The following is a 12834-nucleotide window of genomic DNA, read 5'->3' on the forward strand; positions in this document are numbered from 1 at the left end:
AGAGGTTAATATAACAGTTTGGGTGAGCCTAATGGCCATGACTCAATCCTAAGCCATTTCACTTTCATTATATACATTTCCATTACACGACCCCTTATATAAATGGCCAGTCCATAGCTTGAGCTATATGACCAATTTATTAAATAAATAACGGTCAAAATTTGAAAAATAAAATAGGTGAAAATCTATTTATGATATCATCTGATAAAACACTTATTAAACAGCCTGGTAAACACTTACAGAAAGGCTTCTCATGCCAGTCAATAGTCAGAACAATGTTTCTGAAAGACAGAGGGCACAATATTTGTTTAGACTATTGACCATCAAGCCATTCAGTAAGTATATACTATCATGAAACTACATCAGAATAGGTGGATAGTCTGCTCTAAACAGGCGATTATTACTTGATCAAACCAAGATGTATCTGAGTAACTTTCATAAAAATTGATAATACTTAGTTATGTATATAACATACCAAAAATAAACACTGCATGATAAGTAATTTGTAAAACAAGTGAAAATAATACAAAAAATAATTGTAGAAGAAATAACAAATTAAAACAGCAAAATTGTTGTCAAAATGGAACTGATACGCTTATTCATATACCCTCATGATTCAAAAATATACAGTCAAACTTTGTTCTCAATTGGAACACTGGCCTTTGTTTGAGCTCGTCAGGTCCAGGCATTGTCCCTGTATAATGTATATTCGTTTGATGGCTCAAACTACTGACAACTTGAACAGTTTTTCCGTTCAGTCAAGTTCGAGCGAACAAACTTTAACTGTATCAGAAACTTAGAAATGATATAAAAAATCTGAGACACAAACACATTTATTATCTATGAACTACAACAAATACCTGAGGTACTGATAAATTCTTTTTGACATAATGCTTATCCTACATGATACCATTAAAGGAGCATGCCTTCAGAAGAACATCACAATCATATTTAAGTCTATAAAAATACCAACAAATACTGATCTGTCTTATGGTATTTACGTCAAAAGTTTTTAAATTGTCTGTAAGTTGTAGATAAATGATTGATTTTAAACAGAAAAACAAAAGTATGACATCTTACATACCTTTCCTGCATATTTCAAGTGATAATACTTTCTGGAAAGCACATATTTTTTACTTTTTACATCAATTCATCAAAAAATAGAAACTTTTTCCCAATTTGGAATAACTGACGTGAATCTGGAAGCATGTCCCTTTAAACATTCAAATAATAAAGGTGGTTTACAGCTTTATCCTTTAAGGTGCCATTTGATTGTCAGTATTTATGGAGACTCTTGGAAATTATAGCAGAGTCTAGAATCATTATGACTAGAATATCATTTATTATTCCTTTGATTAAATATTTCAATTGTGACATTATTGCAAATGCATCAATTTCAAAACAAAGATATGTAACAATTCTTTGAAAATGTTGAGTTTTTATAGGCAATGAACTGTCTGAAAGTGTGGCCCCATTGTGCAGCCCTTTTATGGAATTCAATACATTTGTAAAAGTAAATTGACAATTGCTTTGTAGAGTACATGTACATGTTTTAAGTGCTGTTCAATTTTCATGCAAAACAACAGTTACTCTTCTTTCTATGATGTTGTATTGTTTGATTTTTTTTCAAAATATAGACCTAGCTGTTAATTCAGTTGTAATGAGGTACAATGTATATAGATGTTAAATACACCAGAAAGAAAGAAATATTGTTCAAAAATGATCCTTTTGATAAAAAAATTGTAAAACTGGATCTGCCTTTTCCCCATAAAACATCACTAGCCAAGTTTAGGTGTGGTTTAGCACCACTTAAGACTTGAACCTTGCAGATATGAGAATACTGATATCAATTGTAGAACATGTTTTAACGAAATCTCGATGTATCGACAATGAAAATGACATCACAGCACAGCTTTTTTTTGTTACAGAATTTATGAAATTAACAATAATTCTGATACAGTGTTGATCAAGATAAGTTATTATATATATAGTAATAATGATACTGTCAACTTCTCTGCCAAAGTCTGTCTAAAATTATTATTATAGATGCTTTTACTCTATAACCTGTCATGTTAATTTCTGAGCGGAGTTGAGCCGAGTTGTGCAGAATGGTGACTAAGCCACAGGCTAAGAATTATTTTGTCACCAAAATGTCTTCTTTTTTTTTCAGAGTTAACATGAATCATTAACACCTATCAGTAACAATTTAAACACAAAATTCATATACCTAACAAAACAATTATGTACAATGAAAGCATTTTATAAAGTATAATACAGCACTTAGAATTGTCCACAATAAAGTAAATTTACATTCATTCATTTTAAGATAAATATGTAATGGATACTTACTTTCAGACTGACTAAGAACAGAACAAAATTAATATAATTTTGCATTGTTTAGTAAACCAATATTAGGTCATCCATTTCAAATAAAATCTGCCAGAATTTCCACTACTTATTAATTTTGAAGGGCTAATATGAAAATTTGAATATAAAAAATGTGAAAATTTATTTTTGATATTCTGTAATAAAACACTTTTTGAATAGCTTGCCAGTCTTAAGTCAAAATTCTTGCCTACTGTCCTTTTGGACCACAGGCAGTAGTTTTGTCTATAGGCTAGCAAGCCATTCAGTAAATGTTTTAAGTATCAGAAATAAACAATTTTACTATGAAAAAAATATCCTAAAATCTGCAATAATTGGACTGACCCTGAAAAATAATCACACACAATTCTTTTGACAAAAAAGCTGTATGACTGTGCTACAAAATAAAGGACCAACTCAAATAGGACTCCAATACACCACCCCAAATTCTATGGGTGTAAAATAAATTCTTGAAAAACTCTTATTACCACTTCAAGCTTCATGACAAATAAAACAAGAGCTGTCACTAATGGTGACAAATGCCCCCGCAGCACCTTCACCTTTGACCTGGAGACCCAAAAGTCAGTAGGGGTCTTGTTCTCAATAAGTACTATCAGCACGTGAAGTTTGAAGGTCCTGGGTGCAGTGGTTTAAGAGTAAAGTGCCTTCATGCAAAAAGTTAACGTTGTGACGAACGAAGTAACGGACAGTTGAAAATTAATATGCCTCCCTTCGGGGACATAAAAATAATGATTTATCATGAATATGCAAAACAAAATAGAAAAAAAATCGAGACAATTAAGTAACACATAAACATACTACTTAATAACTTTGGCAAAACATCTTTTCCTTGGTTTTATGGATTATGGAAAATAATTTGGAGTGGTTTTTTTACAGATACACTTTATGGTTTACACACTCTTTATGGTTTATACACTCAATAGCCATTTTTCCCAGAAAATAAACTCTGACCATTTATAACAACCACTGGAGCACGGAATGAGTATTATCAGGGTGGTAACTATAAATCAAATTAATGCTTCTGTGAATACTGTTGATGTATTGAATAATATTCACTCGTCAAAAAGTTCGCGAATTGGCGATTACAGACATTTTGCTAACGGAAATGTTCACTCATCACCGGAAACTGAAGTACAAAGGCTAAATCTGTTTATCTTTAAATATAATGACATATCTTGGTGAACATGGAAATTTACACTGTACTGATATTTCTGCGAAATTCTTGAATTTGCGATCATTTCTATGTTGCAAACGTTTTCACCTACACAGTAAATATTCTAAATATATCTCTGTTATAACAAATTTCCATGCTTCAACCTATAAGTATGCATCTGTCACACATAAAAAACTATCAAATGAATGTATATATCAATAAACAGAATAAAATATTTCCGAAGTACTTATTTTAGAAATGGAGTACTCAATTATTTTTGGTCTTCTAAGTGACCGCGTTTTTTTCTCAGCATTTTTATGAATTTCTCGGACTTACCTGATATCAATTTTAATTTTTTTTTTTGGTTGGATTTAACGTCGCACCGACACAGGATAGGTCATATGGCGACTTTCCAGCTTTAAATGGTGGAGGAAGACCCCAGGTGCACCCCCCCCCCCCCCCCCCCCCCCCCCCCCCCCCCCCCGTGCATTATTTCATCATGAGCGGGCACCCGGTAAGAACCTTCGACCTTCCGTAAGCCAGCTGGATGGCTTCCTCACATGCAGAATTCAACACCCCGAGTGAGGCTTGAACCCACATCGATGAGGGGCAAGTGATTTGAAGTCAGCGACCTTAACCACTCGGCCACGGAGGCCCCCGTAAGACAATTCTGTTTGGAAAGTCGTTGCACTTTTCACTGAACTATTATTGCTTGTGAATAAATACCATCAACCACATGTTAGCAGTTCCTTTCTGAACATATGTCTACTAAAACTGTTCACGTTTTTCCCTCATTTGTGTTGCCTTTCAATTCAAACTGCAGGTACGCTACATTACATTCATACTTTCACATTTACCAGATCCTTTGCATACAATACTTTGATCGATGTATCGGTGCCTCTGGATATCCCAACATACACCTAAAAATGAAACCCTGCTGATTTTTCTTCTTCATGATTGCATTGTTCGCTGTTATATGCCTACAAACTACAAACATTTTCATCTCTGCGCCTTAACTCTCCAACGCAGAACAAAGTAACAACTGACTCGCAGTACGATGAAAAATACGCACAGCACAATAAAGTCGACGTAAAACTTTGCATCGTCAACATCAAGTTCTGTGAGTATGGTTTCAGACTTCATATATCGGCATTCTGGACTCTGCGCTGCTTTTTCACACTCTAACGCCTCTCTGTCGAAACCGTACACTGCCTGCAGTACACCCTCAAAAGCATAGCTGAAATGTGAATATTGTACATATATAACTGGAAGTTGCTGCAGCAAAAAACATCTCCCAAACTGGCTTCATTTAAATGGAAGGATAAACTGATACATAATAACTGCCCATAGCATAAAGAAATGTGTTGGAAGGCCGAATAACTGAAATTCTATACTGAAATTTCAAAAGGTAAAAAGACAAAGAGCTGGAATGAAATAATCTTTATGACCTTTGATTTCACCAAGCAAACCTAACCTTGACTGAGAGTTGCATTTTTCACATAGTCCTATTAATTATGATTAACAGTTAAGAAAAGCTGTTTGAAAACCCTTCCAGGGGTTAGAAACATACAGAGCACACATGAATTAATCACTACCTGATCTCTGACCTAAAATAGCAATACTGACCTTGAACCAACATGATCTGATTGCATTCCACATATCATCTTATTTAGGGTAACAGCTGTGGCAAGTTATTTGATTTTTTTTTCAGGGGATTAAAAGATACAGAATGGACATATATTTTATATCTGATCTTTGACCTCACCATGTGACCTTGGCCTTGAATCAACAGTACAAACAGTTGCATTTTGCATGTTGCATTCACAGGAAAGCTGTCAACAAGAGTTAACATGAGCTTAATGAATAAATATTAGTTTTAGTATTATCTTTAAAGTAAAAAATGTACTTACATCCTTGAATTAATTATTTGAGTGTTTAAACTAGTACATGTATTGTGGAATTTTCATTTAATTAGAATCACACATCAAAATCATTATAAAAATGTCACTAGTTTTATTAACAGCATAAACACTCTAAAATTTTAACAACTAAGCAAAGCCTTATCAAACTTACCTGATGTATGACATATATGTGATCCACTGAAGGTAAATAGGTATTGTGTCAAAATTGACAAAAAATCCACTAAACATTAACAGAGGTATACCAGTGATTGGTCCCAAAAATACAGCAACCTGGAAAATAGAGATGAATTACAGTTTCCTTTAGGAAGTAGAATAATACTTTTCTTTGAAATTTCAAGATCAAAAATTCTCTTAATAAGTTGATCAATAAATACTGCCAACAGTTCCCTCAATTGTCAATGATTGGATACCCATAAACATTGTGATCCAGTCTGGTGGACATTATGTCAGAACTGCTCAAGTTAGAGATCGGACACTGCCAATTTACACAATTTAGAGTAATTAAAGGGCCAAAACTCCAGAGCCACCAGTAAAATCCAGTTGATTATCAATCCTGGCTGAAATGATATGCCCATAAATATTCTAAGTTTGGAGAACACTGGATAAGAACTTTATAAGTTGTTAAAGTGGACTGTGTCAATTTTAGCTATTTTAAATGCAAAGTCCATAACTCAAGAATGACCGGGAGTCTCAAGCTGGTCATCAAAACTGCCCGAGACATTAAATGCCCGTAAATATTGTGACCAAGTTTGGTGAATATTGGATAAGAACTTCTTGAGTTAGAATGTACACTCTGTCGATTTTCACATTCTTGGTAATTTAAGGGCCATAACTTCACAGCAACAAAGCCAATCAGGAAGTTTATTCAAATCTAGGAGAGACATTTTAACCTTAAACTTTGTGAACAGTTTGAGTATCAAACCCGTTATCAAAATTGCCCAAGTCCTTATGCCTATTCGACACTCATTTGGTGGCGGTGGGGTTGGAGAAGTGTGAAGAGTTATTGCCCTTACCTGTAAAGATGTTGCCGCTCCAATAAGAAGTCCCAGAGATTGTGCAACTAAAGATGTCTGTGTGAGTAATGTCAAAAACATCACAAAGCGCATGAAATCACTCGGCTGTGATGTCATCCAGTACACTATACTGCCATATATAAGCGGGAATATTATCTGTAAAACAAAGTGAAGCAATTTAAAGTTTGTCAATGTCGAAACATACTGTAGAGCACAATATCTGTGACACCAACAGTTGGCTTTTCTTGGTCTTTTTGTATCGACAGTGATGTAACTTTAGTACAAATCCAATTTCCCGCCAAAACAAAATCCATAAATTCTACATTAAATGCCAAATAAAAACATTGAAGCTATTTCTAACCTACTATATCTTATAATATAGGGAGCTGGTATATGTTTTGTTTCGAGATGAATTTGTGCTCTACCAATACAAATAAATATTACAGTGAAGATATTGTTGTTGTCTTTGCTATGTTCTGCTAGTAACGTTTTTCTACAGTACAGCAAGAATGATTAAGAACAAGTGAACAATTTATCAAGAATGTCTGATATCTCTGTAGATCCATTTACAACAGATGACATTTGTAAGACATTGTATGACGTTATCATGTTTGTTCCAAAAATGTGTACTTCGGGTTTATTTTGTGTGAATGAATTTTTGTGGTTTTGGTGAAAACATTTATTTTGTGGTTGAGCCACACTATGTGAAAGCCAACATTCATAATTTTAACATGTCCAAAACATTGCGGAATGATACTAATTTCACTTGGGAAATGATTACATTTTACTCGAACTTTACCATAGACTCCCTGTGTAAAATCTAAAACTTTTAACTAAAATAAAGGTATTAAATCGATATAATATTTCAATGAAAGTTCAAATTTTGTTGTTTGTAGCATCATCTGGGGCATGTGCAGTGAAAAATCTTAATTTGATTTCTAAAATAGTGTGATATTTATTTCTAAAGTCACTATATGTTCATTGTAAATATACTTCGTTATAACCAAGTGGAAACTGGCAGGTACTTGAAAATGCAGCTCTCTGATTGGTCAGTTAGATCCCCTAATGTACTGTGATGTCATGATAAAGTTATGAATAGTGCATTTGCGACCAGCATGGATCCAGACCAGCCTGCGCATCTGTATCTGCCCAGACTGCACGGATGCGCAGGCTGGTCTGGATCCATGCTGGTCGCAAATGCACTATGTTGGTTTTTTCATGGTGCGGCTAATTTCAGCTTTTGAACATAAAAAAGATTAGAATTTTACTTGTTCGCCGAGATTAAATTTTGCATTGACAATGCTTATTGTGCTTAAATGAAAATTTACCTGAAATGGCATATCTGCCATAGTTTTTGCCAAGTAGTAGGCTTTGAGACTGTACCAGTAGTTGAGATGTTCTCTCACACATACTGTCATCTCCATAGGAACTGTTTGCAAATAAAAACAACAATAGTTATTTATAAAACATATGCCTCTCAAGAGACTGCTTATAACAATGACCAAAAACAAGAGCTGTCCATAAGACAGCCAAGCTCGACTATTCGAAATATTGTCCCAGAAGCAGGAAAATATTACCCAAAAAGGTTAAATATCAAAAGAGTTTTAAGTTCAAAAGGGGGAATAATTTGACCAAAATGCATATCAGTTATGGGACTTGCTGCTATCAACTAGTTTTATAACCCCGAAGACACATGTGAAGTTTCAAATCAATATCTGCATTAGTTTTGGAGATAGTAACTTAAATGTAAAACTTTAACCAAAAATTTCTAAGTCTAAAAGGGGGCATAATTTGCTCAAAATACATTTCAGAGTTATGGGTCTTGGCCCAGTGAGGTTGGTAATTGATCTAGAAAAAGAAAAAATAAGTTTCAAATCTATATGCCTTTTAGAAATAGCTGTATGTACTTGCACGCAAAACTTTAACCAGAATTTTCTAAGTCCAAAAGGGGGCATAATTTGGCCAAAATGAAAGTCAGAGTTATGGTACTTGCTGCTATCAACTAGTTTTATAACCCCGAAGACACATATGAAGTTTCAAATCAATATCTGCATTAGTTTTGCAGATAGTTACTTGCATGTAAAACTTTAACCAAAATTTTCTAAGTCCAAAAGGGGGCATAATTTGCTCAAAATACATGTCAGAGTTATGGGACTTGACCCAGAGAGGTTGGTAATTGACCTAGAAAAAGAAAAAATAAGTTTCAAAGCTATATGCCTTTAACTGATGGCTGTATGTACTTGCATGCAAAAACTTAACCAAGGTGTGACGCCGACGCCGACGCCAGGGTGAGTAGAATAGTTAGACTATTCTTCGAATAGTCGAGCTAAAAACAAACAAACAAATATTTTCAAGAAGTTGGACACCTTTTCTCATGAAGTTATTTGTCTTCAACTTTGGAACCTACTTGTTGGCAATAGGGAATTTGTAAGTTACATGGAAAAGAGAATTACACATACAGAATTCAGGAACACTGGTATGGTAAACAGCCTTCAGTCTCATAACTGAAACACTGCCGAGAACATGACATCAAATCAATAAACCATATTTTGTTCTTACTTGTGTGGTCCTAAAATCACATTTTTCCATGTGTCAAATCAATTGAATTATGTCAAGTACAGCCTTAATTCAGTGTTATAATTACACAGCAGTACAAACAAATTAATACATAGAAATTCTCTTGGGTTTGGGAGAAAAAGTTATAAACTTAACAGTATTCTTACAATGGTTGTGCATGCAGGTGGGAATATCTGGTTGGAGGGTAACTACTCTAAGGTCGTAACGAGGCTCTGCAGAGTCGGATATTCCCATCAGCCCCTACAACCAGTGACAGAATCGTTTTCTGTACACCATATTGAGCAAATAATAGTAAAAATAAAATCAAACAAATGACTTCCTTCATAGCACTATTTTCTTACAGTAGAATATCTGAACAAAGCGCAGGAAGTCAACATTCAAAAACAGGCAAAATGATATTTTGAAAAACAAGCAACTGTGTTAAGTTCCGGCTTTGTTTCATGATCTGTGGTATACCTTTAGGAAATATGCGCAAAATAATGTTCCCATCTGGTATGCAAGAATAAAATATAATTATCGAGTAGTTTGTTAAAACTTACATGTCAGCACGGTTGGCATCAAAGCCGAGAACATCAGAAACAGCATACAAAAGAACAGACATCCAGCATTGTTGAAAACTTTTGTGGCTTCATTCCCAATGCCTAAATATAGCACACCAATCAGAATTCCCACAGTGAGATGAGAGATCAATCTCAGTCGAGTTAAGGTCTGAAACAATAATAATCCTTTGAAGTTTGGTGTCCCTATTTATTCTTTGAAGAGTAAAGCTTAAATTTATTTTGAAAGCCTATTATTGTGGCGTAAGTCCAAGAGTATCTTGTTTTGAATCCTGAACGAGAATTATGTTCTTTTTCATGACTGACAGACGACAACATCTAATGTCATTTGTTCTCCACCTCTGATTCATGTTGTAAGGTATTTGCAGAGAACAGATTGTTTTGTTGGGTAATAAGAGTTTCATTGACACAATTTTGGTCATACAGAGGCTTTTCCTGCTTTTGGTGGAGGAAGACCCAGGTGACTCTCTGGGTGTAAGTAATGTTACAGGCATAGGCGTACATCAGGGCAGAACCACCGACCTTCCATAAGCCAGCTGAATGGTTTCCTAAAACGAAACTGCAAACTGAAATACTGTTAAAAGATAAAACTAATGTCCAAATAGACATTCTACTTACAGCATCTCTCATTATAGACATAAATGTACGTATAAACAGGATCTTGAACTGTGTAAAACATGATGTGTTGAACGTATGGCATTCATGGTCACCTGCTATTTCCTGAAACACACGACAAAACATTTCCCATTAAAACAAAAGCCATATGATGTTACCTTGCAAGTGTAAAAAGTAGTAACTGTAAAAATCATTTAATTACATGGGCATTAAATTTCATGGTTCTGTCAAAAACAATCTTTTCATGGGGACATGAAATGAATTTGCGGATTTCAATTTTGAAAGACAAGATAACAGAAAACTTGCCTATTCGTTCGGATTTAATTTTGTGCAACCAAACTATCAGTCCCCCACGAAAATTAACGTTTTCAAAGTATATTAATCGAAATACAATTCTGTGCAGAACTGCTATAATTTGTATGGAACTTGTTCTCATGAATTTCTTAATTGCAACAATCAATGAAATTAACCCCTAATCAAGAAATTAAATACCAACATTCTGAACTTTAATATTCTATGTCACCTGAAACCATAATATATGACCCACGCAAAAATGTGGATTTAGCTCAATAATTTTCTAACTTCTGAGAATTTTGTTATTACTGTGAAATCATTCAATTTCGTGGTTTTGGTCAAAACGACAATTTCGTGGCAATATAAATTCGTGGATTTCAACTTTTGAACATAAAATGAATGGGAATTTTACATATTTGGGATTCAATTTCGTGGACTGACTCAACCACGAAATCCACGAAAATTAGTCCCCCATGAAAATTAATGATTTCACAGTAATACAATTTCTCTTTGTGATATTCATCAAAGTCCTACCTTTAACTTATAACTATCACTTTTAAGGATGAGAAGCAAATCTAATATATACAGTCAAACCTGTGTTAAAGACTACTACCATAAAGGCCATTATTTCATTTTCCCGTCTAACCACAAAAAGTGTGTATTCACTTGTGTTGCGAGATCACCTAAGTGAGAGACCACCTAAGAGTGGTCTTCACAGACAGGTTCGACTGTACCATAAATTCATTGATTTGCTATATTAAGTTCATTAAAGACATTTAATGATTTCAGATTAGACAAGGCGGCATAAACTGACCAAGTTAAAGACAAAAGTAAAGATTAAAAGTAATGAAACGCCACACCAACAGGAATACCCTAGATCATTATACAGTCAAACTTTGTTCACTCAAACTCTACAGGACCTGCTGCAATAATATACAACATTGGGATTTTAGCAGGACCAACGATGAGTTCGAGCATTATTCGAGTTCGAGCAAACAAAGTTCCACTGCAACCTGGGTAAAACCACAATTTCTTCTGCAACTCAGCTGCACCGTTTCCTCAAAGGGCATCCAAAGCAGAGCTTGAACATACATAGGTTAAAGGGTAAACAATTCAAAGTTGGTGACCTTAACCACTTTGCCACAGTGAGTATGATTTATATATTATATAGAATGTTAGTACATAAGTAAGTTCCCCTCACAAACGTGTTAGACTATGTAGCGATGACAAAGAAAGGGAGCATGCAATAGAAGGAAACAAAATCACATTTCAAATCATGCTAAGCTTATATATTATACAAGTGCATTGCTACTTGCAATGAGACAATAAAGGCAACAGTATCTGACAAAACTGTTAGAAGGGTACAATACTTATTTTTTGAATATTACGTCCACTTGAGAACTATGGGTAAGAGGGACGTTGATAATATCATTACCTCTCATGAACAGAATCAGTCAAACAAAGTCTGCAGTTATTACCCGGTAGCTGAGTGACAATTTCACAAATCTGACTTTTACCTAGATGATATTTTAAAACGATAAGCCTATAAGCCATTATTTTACAATAGAGCATGATAAGAGCAACTGTTGATGATAAAACTTCAGCCGTAATTAATTTGTACTGTTTGTATGTAGATCGTTGACTGATGTTTCTAACTGAAATTCTAACCTATGACAAAATTCTGTCATTCTGACATATATTTGACAAGAAGTGAGGAATCTCCTTTGTTTTTCATTCAAACCAATGTTATCTTTGTGAATTAAGAAATGAAATATTCTTTTTGGTGTTCATGCAAAATTAACGACAGAACAGGATTGGCAAATTAAACATGGATCGCGCGCTAGCGATTCATGTTTCTTTTGCCAATCCTATTCTGTCGTTCATTTTTTCGCATGAACACCAAAAAATAATATGAGCCGTGCCATTGGAAAACCAACATAGTGGGTTTGCGACCAGCATGGATCCAGACCAGCCTGCGCATCCGCGCAGTCTGGTCAGGATCCATGCTGTTCGCTAACAGTTTCTCAAATTCCAATAGGCTTTAAAAGCGAACAGCATGGAGCCTGACCAGACTGCGCGGATGCGCAGGCTGGTCTGGATCCATGCTGGTCGCATACCCACTATGTTGGTTTTCTCATGGCACGGCTCATATTTCATTTCTTATATTTACATTATATTTCCTTTCCATTTGTAAACAAGATTTCATTTAAAATTGCTCACATTTTATTGCATTTAACATTAACATCAGCTTCCCGGCCATCTGTTCACCAGACGGAATAACTGCAACGTCATCTACAGAATGTTCTCCCTGACTATAC

General features: G+C 34.7%; 1 protein-coding gene across 3 annotated transcripts in view; it reads right to left on the reverse strand.

Moving 5' to 3' along the window:
- Positions 1 to 4001: 4001 nt before the first annotated feature.
- The window catches only part of LOC123559405 (ATP-binding cassette sub-family G member 1-like), a 33592-nt gene continuing 24759 nt past the window's right edge, over positions 4002 to 12834 (reverse strand). For all 3 annotated transcript variants that reach the window (XM_045351176.2, XM_045351177.2, XM_045351178.2), the window contains 6 exons: positions 10226 to 10327; positions 9590 to 9758; positions 7802 to 7902; positions 6474 to 6629; positions 5612 to 5730; positions 4002 to 4775 (listed from right to left, as the gene is read on the reverse strand). In XM_045351176.2, coding sequence (XP_045207111.2) covers positions 4538 to 4775; positions 5612 to 5730; positions 6474 to 6629; positions 7802 to 7902; positions 9590 to 9758; positions 10226 to 10327 — 885 coding nt within the window. In that variant the 3' untranslated portion in view covers positions 4002 to 4537. The remainder of the gene's footprint in view (positions 4776 to 5611; positions 5731 to 6473; positions 6630 to 7801; positions 7903 to 9589; positions 9759 to 10225; positions 10328 to 12834) is intronic.

Source organism: Mercenaria mercenaria, chromosome 10, assembly GCF_021730395.1.
Source record: "Mercenaria mercenaria strain notata chromosome 10, MADL_Memer_1, whole genome shotgun sequence".
NCBI lineage: Eukaryota > Metazoa > Mollusca > Bivalvia > Venerida > Veneridae > Mercenaria > Mercenaria mercenaria.